At 40.5% G+C, this 22,728-nt stretch overlaps 2 protein-coding genes across 2 annotated transcripts in view; both read right to left on the bottom strand.

Annotated features, from left to right (window-relative positions):
- Positions 1–496: 496 nt before the first annotated feature.
- il13ra1 (interleukin 13 receptor, alpha 1) lies at positions 497–18,588 on the bottom strand. The gene is made up of 19 exons (XM_018674243.2): positions 18,231–18,588; positions 16,612–16,772; positions 15,711–15,870; positions 15,438–15,537; positions 14,428–14,576; positions 14,196–14,326; positions 13,963–14,098; positions 11,333–11,432; positions 10,688–10,772; positions 8,150–10,600; positions 7,216–7,352; positions 6,864–6,987; positions 6,594–6,693; positions 4,373–4,593; positions 3,988–4,115; positions 3,510–3,634; positions 3,141–3,237; positions 2,991–3,066; positions 497–2,627 (listed from the first exon to the last, which is right to left on the bottom strand). Exons 1-10 carry the CDS (start codon positions 18,301–18,303, stop codon positions 10,484–10,486), a joined length of 1,212 nt encoding a protein of 403 aa, XP_018529759.1. The 5' UTR covers positions 18,304–18,588; the 3' UTR covers positions 497–2,627; positions 2,991–3,066; positions 3,141–3,237; positions 3,510–3,634; positions 3,988–4,115; positions 4,373–4,593; positions 6,594–6,693; positions 6,864–6,987; positions 7,216–7,352; positions 8,150–10,483.
- Positions 18,589–19,866: 1,278 nt separating this feature from the next.
- The window catches only part of dock11 (dedicator of cytokinesis 11), a 60,445-nt gene continuing 57,583 nt past the window's right edge, over positions 19,867–22,728 (bottom strand). Inside the window, 1 exon segment of the mRNA XM_018674242.2 lies at positions 19,867–21,415. Within this exon segment, the coding sequence (XP_018529758.2) occupies positions 21,326–21,415 (90 nt within the window). The 3' untranslated portion in view covers positions 19,867–21,325.

The following is a 22,728-nucleotide window of genomic DNA, read 5'->3' on the forward strand; positions in this document are numbered from 1 at the left end:
TTCTCCATTCATTAATTATCTTTAGGATACTTAATACACAGACGTAATGTACAGTATAGGTTGTTTCTGTTTTGTCAGAAATGTTGCTCAGCAGTAGATCCAGGAAAATGACACCAACATGAGACTTAATCCTGTCAAAATTTGCAGTAGATATTGTGAAATTCTCACTTGCAACAGTTTCAGATCATTTGAATACCTTCGTTATCAATCAGCTGGTTTGCATGTTCTCCCTTTTCCTCCCACAGCCCAAAGACATGCAGGTTAGGTTAACTGGTGACTCTGAATTGCCTGTAAGTGTGAATGGTTGTTTGTCTCTATATGTCAGACCGGTGATCTGACCCCGCCTCTCAACCTGTCAACTGGGATCGGGTCTTTCATAGAATAAGCAGCACAGATAATGGATGGAAGCTAAAATTACTTAATCTCTGGATTTGGAAGTGTGAAGTAAAAGGACAAAAACACGAGGAAGAAGAAAGGATACTGAACATTACAAATGTGAATTCATTGTTAGTTTTTATTTCTTAAAAAAAAATTAAAAAAAATAAACAGCAATTGTGGCATGTGAAAAAGTTTGGTTGCCCTACTAAGTCAACATATATAGACGTTGGAGTGATCAATCTTAAATCTAACTCTTGGCCAGAAGGCAAAACTGAACGCTTGATATATTTAAAAGCAGGTATGTGACATTAAAAAGTGGAACATTTTCATTTCTTCTGTGCAGAAATTGCTGCTTCAATTATTCGCTGAACAGCTACCCAAGAACATAGAATAAAAATGAATGAGAACCATTCTTAATTGGCACCCAGCATTATAAAGCCTGAGCGCTCCACCACAACATTCAAACTGGACACTGTTTCAAACTGTCAAGCACCAATGTCGGTACTTTGTTTCATTCATTTCACATTTGTGGTACAAAAGAAAGGAAGGTAATAGCTACAGTAGAAAGAAACTTCAGCTCCTTCGCTGTCCTCATTCCATAAAGAACAAAGTTCTAGATTTTCAGACTCCTTCAAACACTGTACATTCAGTGTGCTCTCAACAAAGCAGCAAAAATACCACTGAAATACGCCTCAGATGAGTTTGAGCTCTGCATACTGAAAACAGGAAATCACTGGAGAAGTTAAACCACATCTTTTTAGAGCTTTGCTATTCCAGCAGATAATGAACTACCAATGCTACTGTATATCAAAATCTTTTATTAAGCTGTAATTATGGCAGTTATAACCTCCGAACTTCTGCATGCTCGCCAACAATGTAGTTCTTAGCATTGCCAATGTTATCTGAACAGAGGTGGTTTGTTGCTGGTCAAGGAGGTAACCATCGCAGGTAGATCAGAGCAGATAAGTAAGTTGGTCTTAAGACATAATTAAACAAATGTGTTTGTATACAGCTGAGTCAGGTTTAACTGACTGGGATAATTTGCATTGATCAACAGAAAAACAGAGCAGTAAATGAGCTAGAGAAAGATGCTAATGTGTGATCCCTGTAATAACTGAATCATTCTAAATATATTTATATTTAAAAACAAACTATAAGTCAAAAAAAAAAAATCATAAACAAAAACATTTCAGCAGTGATAGTGACATAATGGGACTCAAGTGACAGACTGAATTTCCAGGAACAAAGACTAATGATTTATTTTTTTCATTATCAGTTATATTTTAAATCGATATTTCATTTAAAAATGATCATATAAAACAAAGAAAAGCAGGAAATTGTCACATTCTTGCACGAGCTGGGACCAGCAAATGTCAAGTATTTATGTATTTAGTGCTTGAGTAGATAGCAAAGCTATCAACTCATTTCCAAATCAGTAAATTTCTGTCTGAAAATGGACACACGGTCGTCTGTCTCCACTGATACTTTGCTGCTGTGGTTACGACAACATGCGCATGAATGTGTCCAGGGAGTCTTCCAAAAATAGTGCCCAAAGCAGAGCAGCGCAATGGGAGGAGGGGTTCTTCAGATAAAACAAAGTATGGTCATGTAAAGTAGTAGGCATGAGGGTGATTACATTTCCAAAAAAGGAGTTGCTGGTGTGTGCAAACATGAGAAGTGATAAGAAATGGAAGAAATTTCTAGAATAATGATTACAAGTCAACTTAATGCTGTGGCATATTTGGTGGTGTCCTGATAAGGACCTTCAGTCATTCAGTGTAACCTACTCCTACATCACACTGTCTAAATAACAGTGAGTGTGTGCTGTGAAGTTGGATTTCAGCTGCATCAATTTGTGAACAACATTGCACGGGAATGTGGTAGCTGCCACTGTTTTTTGTTCAATGGAGGTTTGAGTTGCCGTTAACACACCTGGCTACTCAACATGCCTTAGAGAAGGGCCCAGAGTTTTAACAAGCAGAAGGGCCCCGTCACAAAAGCATCATCCTATGAATCTCTTGGATTCATTAAACAGTAAAGTCCCCCTTCTTCTTTTGTTGTTGTTGAGTTAGTTCAACAACAATTTGGGTTTTGTTTTTTTTTTGTTTTTTTTTTTCGTTCCAGATACAAGTTGTCACCACTGTAGAGATGTGTCAACAGCCTGGTTTGTTGATTTGGGGATCCATCAGCAGAGTGATTTTACAGTTCTCTTCCTCCTCTGCCGGGATGTACAGATTGTAGACGTTGCTCTGAGAAAAAGAAGAAAAAAATGTTAGTGTATGAGAGCAAGGCAAACTCAGTGTGGGATTTTAAAAACGCCACCATTTTATAAATTCACGCTGCTGCTGTTGCTAAAGGAATAGTTAGACATTTTTGGGATTTTTTTTTTTTTTTTTTTTTCCGCTGAGGGTTAGACGTGAAAATTGCTACCACCAATGTCTGTCCACAAAATATCAAGACAATATCAGACTACAGGGCGTTACTTTGCCCGGCACAAAAATACGATGTGTCGCTGATGGCAAATGACCTTACTTCCCAAAATGTCATACTATTTCTTTGTTAGGAGACATGACGATTAGGGAATACACCCTTACTTAAGAAAAAAGAGTCACCTTATTATTGTTGTCAGAAATATCGCTGAGGAGGTCCCGAGGTTGTGGTACTTTGGGGAATATGTGCTCCTTATTCCTGCACAGTGAGAGTTAAATATCAGAGGCAAACAAGAGAAAGGAGCCAAGTGAAAAGATGCAGACGGTACGTACCTCTTGCAACACACAAAAGTCAGGGCTGCCAGGCCAGCAAACATCAGTGGGATGATAACAGCAGCATACACCAACGCAGCATGATCTGTTTCTGCATCTGCATGCAAAAACATCAGCAACATTATGATCAGCTGACAGTGACTTACAGTGTAAAGCTACAGCGTTTTTACAGAGAATCTAGAACCCAATCTCAACTCCAGGGGGACAGAGTGCATCCCTCTGTGCCACAGTATCATTTTTAAAACAACCTCTAGATGGCAGCAACATTTTTTAAGTTCTACATAGTGCCTTTAAACTGCTGGACAGCTCACTTTGCAACAACATTTTCCAACAAGATAAAAACAGAGAAAAGGAGGACGATGAACATACCAAAACACTTCTTGTCACTCAATGGCGTACTTCCTTTATTAGATTTTGCTGTAATAGTCATGCAGTATGTACAGTGAGGGATCACGTCCAACCTGCATTGACGCATGATTAAGCTCGTCTCTCTCCTGAAAATGAAAGCACAATTGTAATAGTGACTAATCACTCAGATGTCTCATTGTCTCAGCTCTATGCTGGATATGGCAAAATGACTGAATTAAAAAAAAAAAAAAGTTTTGTACAATTCATTCATAAATTCATAAGGATGGTTTTCAAAAGAAAATATTAAATGCTAGAACATAAGTGATGATTTAATTTCAATATTTCATATTCAGTAGTGACATTTATTTGGTTGCTTCTAAGATTAAAATGATCCCAGTTACTGTTTGTGTCCATTGAATCCTTAAAATAAATGGACTACAGAAGACACAGCATGGATTTAAAATACATCAGAGACAAACATGCAAATATTGTACTGTACCAGGTGTTTATTACACTCAGTGTAATTAAGTTTGTATGTCCACGGCAGATCGATGTCAGGACGAGTCCAGCTGATATGGAATTTACCCCCAGTCTTAATGACTGTCCAGTTAAGTGCAGGTGGTCTCACTGTGCAGAGAGAGGTATTACAGAGGAATAGTAACTGTAATCCAGTCATCAAAATCATAAAACACTATAAGGCAAGCAAGCACACACACACACACACAAACACACAGAGCAAACTGCTAAAACATTTCTAAGAAATAACAGAGAGCAACTTCTCTTCTAAGAGACTGAACAGGGAAGTGCAACAAATTTCAACAGAACCTTTCCTCCATAGAACTCTCACTACCAAATTAGCACTGGTCACTCTGCTAGATACATACCATCTTCCTTAAGATATTTCTTGAAGGCGTTCCTGAAAAATGTGCTGTTCGCTGTTCCGTTAAACAGGATGATGATGCCATTGCTGATGTTCGCCTGCAGACTACAGCCAGTAATGATGTCAGGATCTAGTGATGATGTGTGAAGGTAGTTTGAGCACTCTTGCAAGCGGGGTAAAAAGGAGCTGTTTCTAGAAGATCGGCTCAGATCCTCAATCGTTAATCTTGGAAAGATAGAGGTGAAGGTGATTGACTTTCATGCTGCACGTTAAGAAGTCGGTTAATAAAACAATGAATTATTAAAATGAACATACAGTTAAATAAGCCCAGTTTTTCCCAAATGTCACCACTCAAACCTGCCCCCCACTAAAATTAGAAACAGTCTAAGACACAGTTCAAGCTAAAGAAGTAGTTCAACACTTTGGGTAATATGCTTATTCATTTTCTTGTCAAGTGTTTGATGAGAACATTGATATCAGTTTACCTTATCATTAAGACAGGAAATAAGGGGCGACAATTACTCTGGCTCTATCCAAAAGCTTACGCATTTCACCTACCAGCACCTCCCCAGTTTGTTTAATCCATACAAAAAACAAACCACCTAACTGTTCTTAGTGGTGTAACTTTATCTTGGCAGGGTGCAGTGACTTCCTGGAGTTTCGACTGGTTGCCTGGCAGCCTCATATTAATCACAAGAGTCCAGGAGGTCAGTGCAGCCAGCCAAGAAATAGTTACACTAGCTTTATAGACACTGTAAACACTTTAACTTATGTTTTAGCAGCATAAGGGAGCTCTTTTTAGTGAAAAAGCTTCAAAACCCACTGTACACAACCTGCTCAGCACCAATAAAAAGAGTGACACAGCTAGAGACTAGCTGGCAAGCACAGTGGAGCACCTAGCAGCTAAAGAGCCAGATATTTCCTTTAGGGGTTGGTAGAAACCAAAAACGGGCTGAATAATGAATGAATGAATTAATTAACACATATAATCTTTCTTACAGTATATTAGCTTACCTTCTTATTGTCCCAAACAAATCATCTGTTACTCTGTTTCTGTGTCTCAACATGGCTTTCAGCTTACCCTGCTATCTGTGGCTCTCAGCCATCAAGCCCAACCCACTCCTCCTGCATATGCAAGTCATTAAAATCAGGTCACTAATGCATTTTTAAAAGAGGATTGCTAACTATCTGATTAACTGTATTAATATTATCTATATTTGTCAGTAAGTAAGTAATCACATGGACAGGTGAGATGTGAATTGAGGCTGTGAGCCAGGGGAAAAAAAAACACACAAAAACTAGATGGAATATGGTAAGACCCATATTCACTAGATTAGATAAGGTTATTCATACAGCAGTAGATTGTAAGGATTCATTATGATGGACTCAGTCTAAACTGCAGCTACACTAGTCCTTTAACAAACATTGCTTTCTGTTAGGGGCTATTTTCAGACATGGATTAAAGCACATTTGATATACTGCAGCAAAGGGACTCAAAATAAATTACAGTAGCCATGTTAATGGTAGTGAAGGAACATGTCACTTGGTAGTTTTGGACAACAGTGAATGCTCTACAGTACAGAGAGATTCAAATATATCATGCTTTGGATACACAGATAATTCTTGTGAAGAGAATGAATTCATTGTTGGTTTTTGTCTTTGTTGACATCAGGAAAACTACTTGCCAGATTTTTCTTTTAATTTCCTGGTTTGCATTAACTTAACCTTGTAAATTCCAAAAATACACACATATGTATGTAAATATAAAAATACATTTGAACTTAAAATATGCTGCTCAACTTTGGATTTCTGGATATGTTAATGATTGTTTAGTTATGGCCGGCTGGAGAGAACAGTCCACCCTCTTTATCTGACACTACATTACCAAACATGGCTTGGACCTCGACAAATACAAGCCTCACACAGTCAATAAACAATGCCTGAACTTAACTGACACTGACTGATAAAACACTGGGCCATTACATGTAAGGGATTCTGCCTTAATTGAAGCCCAGCTCATGAATTTCATTTGGTCTCACGCTGGCTGTTAGGTTATGAAACCAAGGTTAGCTGTTGTGTATAAGGAACTATTGCAATACAGCTTACTCACATATATTGTGTAACTGAGTTTCAGTTTACTAATTTCTACTACAGTGCTTCTTCCCAGTGTCATTTTCTTGTGAAAGTACAAAATGCTAATGCTGACAAAAAACAAAAACACATACCGATAGAAAAATTTGAACGATGAAACAGAATTGTCTGGCTCCCAGGTGCAGTTGGCTTCTTTGGAAGTATAGAGGTAGCACTGCAAATTTTTCACCACGACTAGAAGTAAGAGAGATGCACGCACACATCGGAATTAACAAGTACACACACATTAATCCAGTCCATTTATGGCTCAAAGAGCTTTAGCTCACATCTCTTTGTCTACTCAAAAGCATTCAAACTTTGAAAACAAAACTCGTCAGGGAGTAATGGAGAGCAAAATAAGTTACCTGAGTAATCAACACTGAGGGCTTCTGGCAAACTTTCTTGCTCGCCACAGACAGTTTTAACAGACAGATTCACAAATCCTCCTTCTATCACCATTTCACCTTTCCAGGGAGGCAAGATGTGTGACTGTATCCACCATAAGAGAAAGATTTTGTTAAAAAAAAAAAAAAAGCACCATCAAAGCTGAGACTACATGCACTGGTCAGCAGTGGGGTGGATCCTCTCAGTGTTGTTGATAGATTTTTTGGCAGAAATGTACGTACTTCAGTACAAATCTGAGGTATGTGTGCTGAATTCATAAAACCTTTAAACAGAATGACATTTTACTGAACAGAGAAGTATATGTACACTTACTTCCTCCTTAAGGCTGTATTCTTCGCTGGTTTTTGAAGTCACTGTATATGTGCAGTTTGACACTGGGTGCCAGGTCAACTGTGGCTGAAAGTCATCCAGCCACCAGAGGGACAAATTTTGCGGTGGTGAGATTTGGCCTTAGGTGAAGAAAGAGACAAGACAGGAATCTGATAACAAAGAATTCAAGTGTGCCATTAATTACCCTCCGATCTGGGAACACCTCCAATTTATAGGGAATAAGCCAAGTCGGAGAATGACAAGAAGCTCACTGAGATCATTTGGAGCAGCTGTGCTTCAAGGAAAGCAGCCATGTAAATGGACACAAACAAACTGCAGGCAAACATCAGCAATGTTGAGAACCAATCCGGGGAGTTGGGGGATAAAGCGTTCCCATGTGGCTTGAGAAATGAGCTGGTCATACGTGGGGGGTTAAGGGTATCATTTGATGTCATTTCCTCCGACACAGGGCAGGGACCACTTCCTACAGCTCACAATTGTTACTTTCTCTATCTTTGACCTCTCTATCAGGTCTGATCATTGTCCTGTATCACATTTGTAATAAGTATACCCTTGCATTGAAACACTTCCATGCCAACTCTGATTTACACCTCATAAATACACTCAGAACACACTTCACATTCATCCTACACTTAACTATCTAACCACCAACCTAAACACATGACCTTAGAGATAAAGGATTTTAGGAGTAAGACTTTAACTTTCCATGTATGACTTGTACTCAAGCACATTTCTATCCTCTGTCCTGAGTTTCGATATTTTACGTGTGTTGGATGTCAGACGTGACGTCATTGTTGGGAAACACCGTTACGTAGGCTAGACGCAGGCAAAGCGGAAAAAATTCCTGCAGGGAAGAAGTTAGTAACAACACGGCGGGGATACAAGACACTGTTGTGTGTATGATATATATCCTTACCTGGTATGGTTTCAACCGTCAGCAAGAAGCAACCTAAAACAACGAAGTCTAAACTTTGAAACATCCTGGTCGGCCCCCCTCTTTTTTTTTTTTTAGAGTCCTCCTCCTCAAGTTCCCTTTTCCCACAACCGTCGGTGAGAGGATAAAATGTTTTTTTTTCTTTAGGTCTGCTCCCGCTCCTGAGGAGGTGTCAGCTCCGACTGGCGTCCCGCTTCGCTGTAGTCGTTAGTTAAAGAAGAAGACAGTGAGGTATTGCTCATCCACTTCAGCGTCCACTAACTTCGCAGGAAAGCTTAAAAACTGTAGGAGGTTGGAGCTGGGCGGAGTGTTTCCTTTTTTTCTTCTTTCTTTTTTTGATAAGGACACGCGCGTGTAATACACGCACGCACTTCCAGTAAGTGAGACGGATGAGGTACAGTGTATGAATCCCTGTTCGGACTGTAATGATATTTAAAAGGAGTCGGAGTATTATCACTAAACTAAAGTCTCCTTAACTACAAAGCTTTACATTAGTATGGGGTTTATTTTAAGCTAGGCTTTTTAACATTATATTAAGTTTATAACTAATAGTTGATCAGCTGGTCTATAGACATGTCAAAACAGTGACACTCCAAGTGGAACCCACTTCCAATAATAAATGACTTTTTGGTGTCGCGCTCTAATAAGGCAGCTTTGAATATGAATGTGATAATATTTGTGTGTTTTTCAATAATCCATCAATAACCATGTATCTTGACAAGTTGTTGATAAACCTATTTGCTCAGCATCTGGACAGGAAACTCCCAGATAAAGTGGAAAAAACCAACCCAAAAGTTTCATAATGTTTTAGTAGATTATTCATTATTAATAACAGGTGCTTTTTGTTGTTCATTTGTGAGGATTTATGGTGGATATCTTCCCATCTTCTACTGGAGGAGAAATGTTGAAAACAACATATTCCACTGCTTCCAGTAGCAGCCTTTCCACTGGCAGTTAAATTCACAAACAAGCTGCGACATGTCCATCCGTAAGCAGCGGCATGCAATCACACCGACACAACACACATTTTCAATCTCTGTCTTTATTAAAGCAGCAAAAACAGTCAAGAACCACCCAATAAATAGTGCTAGTAATTCAAACAACAGAATAAAAGGCAAAAAAAAGCTTCCCCCAACTTTAAGGAAGTAAGAGTGTCTTACCAATGATGATATGGCATTTTGGATTTGGGTATGTAGTGAATGAGAAAGCAGAAAATCAACAGACCTGACAGCCAGATTGTAATCTGTTTAATGTATTATCAGATGCCTTTACACATAATCCTCTATCATTGTGATTCTGCTGTACAAAGTTTGGAAAAGCATTTCGACACTACAGACATATCACATTAACTCGTGTGAGAAAACTATTATTACCGACTAAAAATATGCAAGACATTTGGCATCTAGAGGCTGATGATAAAAATATCAGCATCTGTCGGTAACGGTCATGCAGGTCAATGCATTTCCTGGCTGACAACAAAGTGGAATTCCTGATGAGATGCACTGATGAAGGGATTAACAGAGGAAACAAAGTGAAAGTGGAGATATTTTGAATTTCAACGCAGCCATACCGCTTCATTATATTTCACATGAGAGATGAAGTTTGGGGGTGGGCGGGTATGAAAAAGGCCACTGGCCCAGCACTCTTCCATGCACCACCCCCTCAGTTCCTTATACTGCAGTGTCTGTTTAAGTGCCAAGACACAACAAGCTTCCTTCCTCATTTGGGGGGAGGGGGGCTGATGCAGCATAGCGGAGTCTTTGGATCACTCTCAGTGGAAAGAAATGACTACTTTCCCACCACTTAGGTTATTGCTTCCTGTCTATTGTCAAGCTACTGGCATTTGCCAGTCATTCCCTTGTGAGCTCGTAAATCTCTACAGCAGATATCCAGGTAAACACCAGTTCCTCTCACTGGTGGGACAGTGCCCAGTAAATGTAGCTTCCAGTCCCCCCGCAAGCGCTGCTGAGCCTGCCCCTCCATCCTCGTCTTCTTCCTCCTCCGTGCTCAAACAGGAGGATGTCAGCAGAGTGAAGGCGTGGCAGCCTTTCTTGTCCTTTCCACGTCACGCCTCCGCAGCTTACATCGGCGCTACCCTCACAGAGTAACTTAAGAGCGGCTGAAAATCTTGCTTTTGCTGCCCTCTAGCAGTTCAAGTTCTCACCTGGCTGCAGTGGTAACAGAACTGTAGCCAGGTCAGTGCAGTAGACGTGCAACAGAGCGCCCTCCTGGGGGTAAGGGGTGTTTGGCAGTCAGTGAAACAAAGCTTTTTGGCCAGGTGTTAAGTTACTCTGTAAATGCTCCTGATGAATTCCCTCAGAGTGGAAGTCCAGCTGTCCAGGAGTTTTGGTGGGAGACATTGTCTTCAGTGACAAGGATTTTGCAGGGTTCAATGGGCTCTGGCACCGGTGTGTACAGACTCCCCGTCATGGGCTGAAAAACAGAACAGTGTATTGAGCGTCGAGCAGAGATCAGGGGAGCGGAGCATTTGTATTTTTTTTTTTTTCTTCCTAAACATACCTTCAGTTCTTTGTTTCCATTCATCATCATCTCCTTGAAGATTGCTGAAGGATCGGGTATGATGGGGCAAATAATGTCACTGTGCCTGCAACCACACGACAATGAGCACGTCAGTGAGAGAAAGCAACAACCAGCGCACAATGTTTCAAACGTGCCTCACACTGTATTTTACACAACTGTTTTCCACTGAAGCGGGAGAATTTCTCTTCAATCACTAACATTATCTCAACTCATTTGGAGGCCAGTTGTGTGAGGCGGAAACATCTCTGAGAAAGGCATTTTGTTTTGTGTCCAGCACTTGAGCTTTTGGAGCATAACAAAGATTCTTTCTTTAAATCTGTGGAAAATGTGGAGAAACCATCTGCCACGACAACAGAGTTTTTTTTTATATTTTAAATGTATCTGCAGGGGCAGAGTTAAAACCCCATGACTCTTCAATTTATTGTAGCTCTTTGGTGACACAAATACATCGTCTGGTGTTATCAAAGGCACCCAGTCAACCTTAATACAAGGTTTAGGACTTGAAATGATCTCGGTGACCTTGCTTTCATTGTTGCAGATCTCGAATACTGTTTCCCAAAGGTATAAATAACAACATGGACTCTTGAAAGTGTTGAAAGTGACAGTTGTGTTTCCCAAACATACTTCCTGAAGCAGTAGCAGGACAGGATGACGCAGACAAACAGAGCGATGGGGATGAGAATGGCAGCCACAGTCAGCGTCCTGTTGGGAAGCTTGTTGGTACCTGTGAGGAACAGTGGACAAAGTGTTAGTCAGTTAGTTAGTTTTTTTCAAGTCGCAAATTTGATACCCAAAACTCGACACATCAAACACATCCCAAACTCCGACCCACTCATTTAGATCCTGAGGAGTCATGTGGCTTGATCAAATCAAATTCAGATGTTCTGTGTGATAACTGAAACTGCAACATGCAAGGGAATGAAGAAATTCCTCAGCCCCGCTACAGTAGTTACAATCTAAACCATAACAAGAATTAATTAGTATTTTTTTTCTATTTCCCATTGTGAATGTATCAGTGTTAATATTATAATATTAACATCAATGAGTAAAAATACTGATGGTGGCGACTACCTCTACAAAATAGATGCTATGTATTTGCAGTGTCTGCTATAGTGTATTTTATGATACTGTCAATGGAGGGCTTCAAATTTAATGAAAGCCTTGATAAGAGCGAATGTGCTGACACTGCATAGAGAAAACTGAGTTCATTATCTGAGACTGACATGTGCAGAGACACATCTGGTGTCTGCTAAACTGTCAGCGATTCCTTTAAGCCTTTAGCTCTTAATCTGGGATCCTTTTTTTTTTTTTTTAAACCGCACTGGGCCTTTGGAGTCATCTCAGCTGGACGACCCCTTCTAGGGAGGCTAGCAATGGTGCTAGATTGTCTCCATTTATAGACAATTTGTCTGAGTGTGGACTGATGATTATCTAAACTCTGAGACTCTGCTGCATAACTGCACAGAATAATCTTTGGACAATCCAATTTACACTCGTTGAATGGCACACAGCCGTCCAGTTTGGGACGGAAATTTTGATCAGTCTGATAGTAAATGAAGAGTGATCTGGTGGAGGCAAATTGTTATAGTCTGTAACTATAATCTATTTGTACCGAATGTTTGAGATATCTATCAACGCAAAAAATACTCATTTTATCATCAACCCTTGTCACGAGCAGAATGTTAAGACCGGCCTACTGTGAGTTGCTGCAGCTGCAGATTTGGTTGTGGTGGTAACCATGGAAATGCAGGATCCAGGTGGATTCTCCCGGAGGCCGCATCTCTGGTTAACACAGTGACAGATTCTGCCGGTATCTCCGCAGTTCAGCTTTAGCTGAGTTTACTCTCAGACTTTCTGTCTCGGCAAACTTAGTGTCCTGCAGGTGTCTTTGCAGGCGGTCATGTGACCTGTGGGCCTCTTCTGCGGGTTGAGGAAAAATAAGCTCTTACATAGCCGACTTAACGTTTTCTGGATAACTTTAGAGGAGGCTGGTGTTGGTCCAGACGACTCCAAAGTGTCAAAGACCTTCAGAATAAAAACGTAGGATTATCAAAAATAAGTATTCAGATGCTTTTGTTCCTTTGGCTTAACTTGACGTTGTTTGGCTTAAAGAAATAGAGAAAGTCACTTGCGCGTATAGATAAAAGAAAAAGGCGAGTGGTTGTGTAGCTTGGAGCTGATTTCAACCAAAGACGTTGTAGTTTGCACGCCAGAGTTTTTTTCTCTTGAGGATAGAGTGAGGTGGTCTCAGCCAATCATGGTTCGCTGTCCTCACTTTCTTTGTCTCAGTCAGAATGAAATATGATCTCTTAATAAACTCTTAATTATTAATCTGAAATACTTGTGCGCATATCACATATTCGCCTTCCACCATGATCAACTAAGAAAATTAAGCTGATTACGTGATAAAGCTGTTAAAGAATAAATTGTGTTCGTCATTAGTAATAAATGAGTGGCATTACAAGACATGAAGAATAATCAATAATCAATGTCAGGCATTTTTCACATCAGCAGAGCACCAAACACAAAATGTCTGAGTGTTAAATCAGAGTGGCTCGAAATTATACCTCAAGCCTCAGGCATCCCTGTTCCACCCCACACTCTGATATTCTTTGAATGATGATGATTCAAGAAGACTGTGTTTGATCATAATTATAAGTTAGATAAAGATCAGACAATATTTTAAGCCAAATTTCTAAATAAGTGCAGGTAATTCAAAAGGGTTTTTGTCACTGTATACTCTGATGTACTGTAATGTTTTAAACAAAAGTCTTAAATTTGAAGGGAAAGTAATTGTTCCTTGAGCTTAAACTGCCTTATTTAAATAAGATATGAAAAACATAATGCAGGCGGCACAGTGGTGCAGTGGTTAGCACTGTCGCCTCTGGCTTTTCTTTCTGGAGTTTGCATGTTCTCCCTGTGTCTGCCTGTTTTCTCTCCGGGTACTCTGGCATCCTCCCACAGTACAAAGACATGCATGTTAGGTTAATTGATGACTCTAAATTGTAAGTGTGAGTGGTTGTTTGTCTATATATGCAACGGACTGGTGATCTGTCCAGGGTGTACCCTGCCCTTCGCCCAATGTCAGCTAGCAGTGGCTCCAGCCCCCTTTGTGACCCTTGACGGATAAGCGGTATAGATAATGGATGAAAATGTGATGCAAAACTAAGTCACTTCATATAAATCTTGTTTTAGTGTGCTTGGTAAAAGCGCCTTGAGAAATCAGTGTAAGTGAAAACTGAATGGACACTTACCGTAAGTCACAGCTTTACTCCAGTCGCTGATCATTGTCTGGCAGTTTGTGTCAACGAGGACTCTGGATCTGAACTCGTAACGGCAGTTTTCATTGTAGGATATTCGATGCTTTGGCTTAAACACGATGAGGCATTGCTAGAAAACAGTAAGCACACAGAACCACAATGTAGCACTTCACTGTAGCACTGTCAGGTATAGAGAAACTAAGGTATCCTTGATGAATTCAACTTACTTCACGCTCCTTGCACTGTGTGAAGCAGAGGTTATATTTCCACTCGCAATTGACTCCAACCTCTGGAGTTGTCCAGTTGAAGTGGAGGTTGTGTTTGTCTTCTCTGATGCTCATCTTTGGTGAGGGTATCACTGAGGAGATTGTAGGACAATATCCAATATTTCACTAAGCATTATTCATTTTACAATTTTTGAAATGACATCTATACTTAATTATTAGAGGTGACACCAACCTATTGAAGGTTTAAAGGTGCTTTGTCCAAGTTCGGTGACTGCAAGAAAGCAGAGCTCAGTTCCATTTGCGTACAAGTAACAACCATTCTTGTAAGGATGTACACACTCTTTTAAACCGTTTCTACGTTCCTCGGAAGATCCACAATACCTGCAATGAGAAAATGGAGAGGGAATAAGAAAAGTAGGGAGTGGTGGCACATACCTCACCAAAATGAAAACAACACAGAATTGCTTTGGTTTGCTCCAATTAGTTCAGTCTTCACTGCTTTGAACATGCTGCAGTTCCTTCAGTCGCCACTAGATGCTCTCACAGACAAATATCTGTGTTTCTATCCTCTGTCAATATGGGAAATGTGAGGACCCTGGTGACTAAAATGGATGAGCAGGGTGTTCTGACAGAGACCGAGCTGGAATATCAGGAATACAGTATTATGTGTGTTACTGAGACATCGCTGCGGGAAGATATTCCAGGCTCAATCTCCACCATCAGCGACAGAGCTGCTGACATAACATTCAACGCCATCAGTTCCATCAACGCTAGATTACAAGCTCAACACTCAAATGCGTTCAGAATCACTGCAGGAGACTTCAACCACACTTCTCTTTTTGCCACACCAGAGAAAATAAAACTCTAGATTTACTGTACACACTGTATACACACTGTATTTATTGTGGATTCACGTTGACTCACGAGTCGTCTGCAGGTGAAGGTTCAGGGTGCTATAGAAGACATCTAGATGCCAAAGAAGTCATCTCCATCTGAATCAACGACCACAGACCAGTTGCCTTCATAGTACAAATAATCAAAGTCCTGGAGAGACTGGTTCACCAATTGCCCCTCAGGTTGGAGTCAATGATAAATGACTCCCTTGAAAGGAACTATGGGGCTACGCTGACCACCATGGTGCCCAGTACAGTTAAATGTGCATTAACTTTGGATAATAATATCCCAGCACACACTCTAGACATAGTGCATCTAGTTTAATTTCACTGTTGCTGTAACTCTCACCTATAGAAGAGCTTCATGTCAAGAGATGAATTCACTGGGATCCAGGAGCAGTTCATTCCTTTGCGGTCAAGGACACATGTGAAGTTGTTCACCACTTTAGCTGTACAGGACAAAAACAGGTGTCACATACACATACATACATGTAGCAAGATTTAAGTCTGACTCTGAAGCATCATAAATGATAAACGGATGGAGAAGACCTCAGAGGACGATCTGAATACAAAACCTCAGGATGTTGCTGTATTCTCGTCCTTTTAGCTTTCTGGTTCTTACCTCGTGACACTGGACTAACGACGACGTTCACAGCTGTGCTGTCATTCCAACTGTCACAGGGTTCACAGACTGTACGAATGGTGTAATTGCAAGGAGCAGAATCCTTTCCTTCTAGGAGACAGCTGTCTGTGAAATTTTTCCATTCTGTGCGCCTCAGACACTAGAAAAAAACAACAACATGGGCTTTTATGATGATAACTCCGACACATCCTGAAACATGTCTTCTTCCTCCAAGCACCTAGAGCTGGAGGTCCACTGTTAAAAATTCTGTTTTTTTTTTTTTTTGGCATATTTTTTGTCCTCCTCATATACAAACACCATCTATTATATTAGACATAACATTCAATTTTTAAACAATGATAATTATTATTATTACGGTTTTCAACAGCCGACAGATGATCAAGATTTTCAAAAGCGATTTTTCAAGCAATTTTTTCAGCAATTGCGAGATAGAAATAATGATTCAGACTGAGGTAAGATATCCTGATTTTTAGCTCCAAAAACACTGGCTCCTCCATTATGCAACTTGACGGTAGCTACCAGTGGAAACCTGCCTGTTGGATGAATACCCTTGTCTTTCAAACACACTGCACAAACATTGGTTTGTAACACAGAAAAACCATGGCTCCGATGACTTCAGTATGATGCAGTCATATGGTTTCAGACTTATGACTCTACAACATTTGAGCAGTAGTCATAATGAGTAAATTGATGAGACGCTTTGCCAGGAATCGATATAAAAAACTGTTATTGCTGGTTGGCTGTAATGTCATTTAGTACAATACATGTGATCTGTAGCTAATTTCCTACATCAATATAACAGTGAAATGGAGCTGACTGACTGATGTTGCTGCATGGGGACCCCAGGACTTCCCACCCATACCCTACCCAAGATACCCACTTTTTCCCTGTCTCCTTGATCCACTTCATGCTCCAGGCACAATTCATATTTGATTTTACAATTGACTGACAGGTTTCTGGGCTTCATCCAGGACCAGGACACGTTCACGGTGAAGTCGTCGAGCCAAATATGCTTGGGATTTGAAGGAGGAGGAAGCTGATCTGCGGGAGAGGAATTTTTACAGTTATTATTTTTAATCATACGTGCCACTCCTGTTTTTTTTTCCTTCTTATTCTTCTTTTTAAAAGTCAAAATCTGAAAGTCCTTTCACAACACATTGCTGGGTTGAAGCTGACACGGTGCTCATGCTCAATATATGATTAATCATTGATACAAAGTTACAAAAAATAGGAAGTAATATTTCCGTTGTGTACAACGCGGTTTATCAACAAAGTCGCGACAGCTCAGCGCGGCCAAGGTGGTCACCGCACTCGCCGTTTAGATTTTTGTGGCGCGTCTATTGTACAATCACGGTAGTCGATCAGTAACCAAAAAGAGGGATAAGACGCCTTACCTTTCCTTATCAGGGTCAGCAAAAGCCGCAGTAGATTCCTGTTAAACTCCTATAACAGTATCATTTTCTGTGACCACATTAACCGTGAAATCATCTCACTGAGCCAATTCTGAGGAAGGTAAAATCACCTGTAAGCTCAATGCTGTTTATAGGAACTGTAAGTTTTAACGTACAGAAAAACTCTGAACGAGACGTCAAATAAAATGAAAGTTGAATCTTGATATTTCTGTGATAAAGTGAGTTCACCGTACACGGTACACTGAATGTGAACCCATATTTCTTATGGCTTCATGGGAGATTAAACATGATGAAAATGTGAAGGTGCGTTCACTTTCTAGGATGTTCTCAATAATTGTGTGTTTATGGCAAAAATGTAAAAATAAACAATTATTATTGTTATTGTTGTTGTTGTTTAATTAATTAACTGTTGTTGTTTTTTTTAATCATTTCCTGGAAAGAAATTCGAGAAGGATCAGATTAGAAATGAGGTGTGACCTCTTGTGAAACACCTTTTATTGAAGTGACTCACTGCGTTCTGGTACCGCGTACAGAGCAGCCGCTCCAGGCTTTTGGTTGCGCGCGGCACATTTACCGTAATTGCAAAATAGAGGTGACACCAAATCTAAACGAGGGCCAGAGCGCTGTTTGTTAAAACAAGGAAGAAAATTGCGTTATTGAGCCGCTAAATTCATAGTGTAAATCTTAACTTGACAGAAAACACTTGGAAGAATTTGGACAGGGCTTTGAAATAATGTTTGTGCTCGTAATACGACTTTTTCACTCGAAATGAGTCCAGATCTTTGCTAAAAAAAAAAAAATGTCTCACTCATTAGCATCTGAACCTCGGGATAAACAGCGATAGATAGAGAATGGCTGCTGTAAAATTAGAATGAATAGTCTGAAATAGTGGAAGTTAATGTGCCTGAAGTGGACAGTCAACAACCAATTCATCATTTTGATGACATGTTGAGTTTAAAGGTTAAAGGAGTCTGCCAGCTGAACTTTGGTTTCCAGGTTATAACCTTACTGATGACTAAGAGCCTTATCGCCTTATCACATAAGGTAACAATTCTTAACACAGCAAGAGAAATGAAGGAGTCTTTACCTGCATTACAGTGGAGAAACATTATCATGGCGGCGCATGTTAAAAAGGCAAAAGTCTCTCGAGTAAAAGCCATGTTGTCCTCGAGCGTCAGAGCGGTTCTTCTGTCTGGAAGACAGTCAACTCCCTGGATGTTCTTGTACTCCCAGCTTTAAAAAAAAAAAAAAACGAAAAACAAAAACACAGTTGTGACAGTTATGTTACTGCACGGTACGCAAATACAGGCGACAGAGTGTCTAGAACCAAAAGAAGAAGAAGAAGAAGAGGAGAAATCTGAGGTGGGATCAAAAGGTAAACGGTCAATAAAGGGACCTCGACAGTCTCAGTGAGTCTGCGGTGTCCACTGTAGTGTACCGGGAACAGCGGGGCGGAGTCGGTGTCAGAGAGTGGGAGGGAAGCTGTGATGACAGCACGGGTTTGACAGTAACTCGGAGGGAATGTTAAACCGGTTTCGGCCACAGTGCAACAGTGTCTCAACAGCAGACACCCAGCCAGCCGCAAAACACGGAGCGTTAGCAGAACTGAGAGTCAGAGTGCCCGTGTGGCTCTCAGGCAGGGATCACGCATGCGTGTTTGTCCTAAGTGCCATATCGCAAACCACAAGTGTCCATCCATCCCTCCAGGAAGTCGTCAGGATCTAAATGAGTCTGTGAATCATTAAGCTGATTATGTGTATGGTAATGGCTTTGTGCAGCAACAAACAACAGAGAGTGGACACACTGATGGTACAGGGCCAGGAAAACATTCAGTGCTCTACTGTAGGTCTTTATCACAGCTAAAACAGTGGATCCAAGTCTTCTCATAATGCAACTCAGTTACACGTTTCATTAGACTCTGCCTGTCTCCTAAATGCCCACTTCTTTCAATCTCCAGTCTGTGATACAGGAATGAATGAAATTTCAAGCCAAAACTATGGAGTTGTTTTTTTTTTTTCAGACTTTGGAGAGCTCCCCCTGTGCTAGCTAATAAATGATACAACATTACACAACTGCTTTCATAGGTTGAGTAGTACTCATCCTGGCAGGTACCTGAGCCTTTAATGCTACAGAATACAGTGTTGTTTTAGAAACAAGTGTGGTTACAGCCCTGAGGCGAAAGCTTTTTTTTTTTTTTTCGTGACAGCGGCAACACACACAAAATCCGGGCCCGTAAAGAAACTGTTTTCCTGGTATGGTGTAGAAGAGTTCGACTGGCACAGAGCCCTGATCTCAACCCCATCCAACACCTTTAGGATGATGTGGAATGGAGACTGAATTGAGTCGAAACCCACAATCAGTGTCCAATTTCACACACATTCTTGTGGTTGAATTGGAACAAATACCTGCAGCAAGGTTATAAAAACAGTGGGTATAGGGTGTGTTTTGTAATATGCACATGAGGTGTGTATGTGTAAGTTTTACCAGTTGACAAAATGATGCAAAGTCCATTTTAGCAGCTGCTGTGGAGCTGTCAGTTGTGACACACAGCCTTCCTCTGCAGATGGAGTTGCTCAGGCGTCAGAGGTCATCAGAGAGCATTTTAAGGACTCCTCCTTCAACTTGGCATCATCTGCAAAGGAAGATCTTGTGAAAACTCTGGAAGAGCTACTAAGTGGACCTCACAGTGTGATTGTTTTGTCAGTTACTGTCCTCAAGCTCAGTAGCTTTTCCAGGTTTTATTGGAAAAAGGCTTTACAAAGTAAGTTTGACAGGCAGCAGCAGTTCAGTATACAACGCAGTAAAAATGGGGGGGGGGGAAAAAAAATCTCTCTGCTAGGACATACTCTGGACCGGACAAGAGTCCAAAATGTTACAAATATAAATACATACATACAGTACGTACAAACATACATGGATACAGAATTCAATTTACAGCATGAGAACAAACTATGTACATCTGCTTAAATATTATTCATCTATCTGCTAATTTCAGTGTAGCACTTGTGAAATACTGTGAATAACCAGCACGTGATGGTTCGTATCGATTGAGATAAAGGAGTCTTTTCAGAAGGCAGAGCATGAAGGCACTGGATCTAAACCAGAGGAACTCGTCACTTACTCACTGTTGAAGTAAATATTATCACACTGCCGTGATCAGTGTTTGATAAGCCCGCACAGAATACAGTTTTTAATGATTGTTACAAAGCTCTGATAGAATTTGTAATCATAATCTTTTCTGGTTTGACATTATTCATCACCTTAAACAGATTGTTATAACCAATAGATTTTTTTTCTTACATATACAACATAATTGAGCTACTTTGAAACTACGCACACCCCTCTTAAGAGCAGCGTTGTGACACAGCTTTAATACCCTGAGGTCTGTCTCTTCCTCTATTTAACTTTGGAACAGACTGAGGAGGATTTTACATTTGTCCTTAAACAAACAGGGATGTAACTTTGGCCCAGCGCTCACTCTAAGCTGCTGCTCTATGGACGTGACTTATCTGTTTATCACATTCTGTCAACCTGGCTGGAATGTGCTGCCGTCCTATAAACACTAACTCTTGGCTTATATCTCAATGCTTTTGGTTTGAACGTCTCTTACAACAGAACCGGTTGAGTTGGGGTATTGATTGCCCTGCTAGAAACACACTAAACAACATGGAGAGATGCTATTGTCTTCTAAAAGTTGACTCAAGTCGTAAAATGTTTGGAGAGAGTGTTGTGTCCTGCATAGTTCTGAGGTGAAACATTGCAGAGAGAGGAGGAAAAAGAAAATGCTCTACAGTATCTCTCTCTAGAGGAACAACAGTCAATCCTGCAGTTTGTCAACAAGGCAGATTAAAAAAAAAAAAAGTGCAATGCAACCTAGCATGACTCAGCATAACACCTGAACCTGACATGCTGACATTCAGTTGGTGTTGCTGTGATACATTCTAAAAAACACTGCTGCTGTGGTTTGAATATTATATCCAAATGCTCTGCTGCGATCCTTCACCCCGGCCGCTCCGCAGAGGTGCAGAAGACAGCCGGACAGTGGTGTGGGTGGGGGGGGGGTATGCAAGCGTAGACTTAGAGCCTCCCCTGTTATCATCAGGTCTAGGTCCTTGAGGGGGAAATGAGAGGATATACGTAAGGGGTGGGGGCTGGGGCAGAGGGAGGCTTTCGGGACAGAGGTCAGCCCAGGTCGGTGGACGTCCCGCTGATGGCACGAAACACATGAAGCGAGTTTTGTAGCAGCGAGCGCATCATATCCTCCTGGTAGATCTGAGGTCGAAGCAAAACACAGACAGGATGAGTGTCAGCTCTCATGTTAAGACAAAGGTTGGACACACACACACACACACACACACACACATACCAAACTCAAATAACACACATTGAACTGCACGGGCTGATAACATGTGACACACTATGAGATTCACATCTAAGCTGGAGACACAGTAAATGAGAAAACATCATTTAAGATCATTTTAAAAAGTTATTGATAAGGTAAAATACAAGCAACAAAGCTACAAAAATATCAAGTCTACATGCACCTAACACACAAATATGATCATGCACAAAGTTTCCTCACTGTATTCCTTGTTGCTGTGTGAGTAGTCATGTTGTCCTTGCACCATTTACCAATTTGTCTTTTAAACAATCATTAAACTCTCATCTCCTATGTCTCTGATCTCTGATTACTTGTGTCGGTCGGCACAGGCTCTTTCTTCGCATGTTCAGCTACTCTGAGGTTGTGGGTGGCGAATCAGGGGCGTCTGGAGCTAGATTACTTGCAGCTAGTTGTGTTTACTCTAGCAGTTACTAAACAGTTGTGTTTTGTCCAATCAAGCAGCTGTGTGACCAAAAGTGTCTGTGCAGCAGAGCAGATACAAGGTGAATGACATTTGTGTGTATTATTTCTGCAGGAAATTAATACAGGTGTGTTCATTTATTTAGGTTAGGACAGTTGTTGACATTCCCGTCTATATACTCACACACTCGGTTACAATCATTATTGGATGTGTGTTGTCGTTGTGTGATGTATCATGCCACAGAGTGTTATGTTGTCATTCTGTGGTCAGAACATTTCTGTATGTACTTCAGTGATATCTAAGTAATGTTTAAGCTCAGTGAACTCTACCCCTACAGTAAACAGAGTTCAACTAAACATATCCGAGGAGGTTTGCAGTAACAATGGAGAAGGCCAAATATTCTATAATGTTTCAAGACGCTCTTCAAAAAGATCTAATGAAAAACTAGAATCATATTCAAACTGGACTCATCAGTTAAGTGTTTACATGCAGCCCTGTGTCCCATCCAAGTCTTATATGAGATATTATATAATATACATCCTTTCTGCTATTCAAGTCTTTTCTCAGTCACTTCAGTTTGTGGCTGACTTGTGGTTGAATAGTAGCAGTATCAGTAAGAGATAAATGCATTTTCCATTTGATCTACACAAAGCATTAAGCTCTTTTATCGAAGAGATTTCTGTAAAAGACAAAAGTAGATTTCTACTCTGCTCCAGAGGAGATATGTTTTAGTTCTACTACAACCACACCTATGTGATTTGAGATTAAGAGGTAATCGCAGAA

The sequence above is a fragment of the Lates calcarifer genome, linkage group LG14 (genome assembly GCF_001640805.2).
Source record: "Lates calcarifer isolate ASB-BC8 linkage group LG14, TLL_Latcal_v3, whole genome shotgun sequence".
Classification (NCBI taxonomy): Eukaryota; Metazoa; Chordata; class Actinopteri; family Centropomidae; genus Lates; species Lates calcarifer.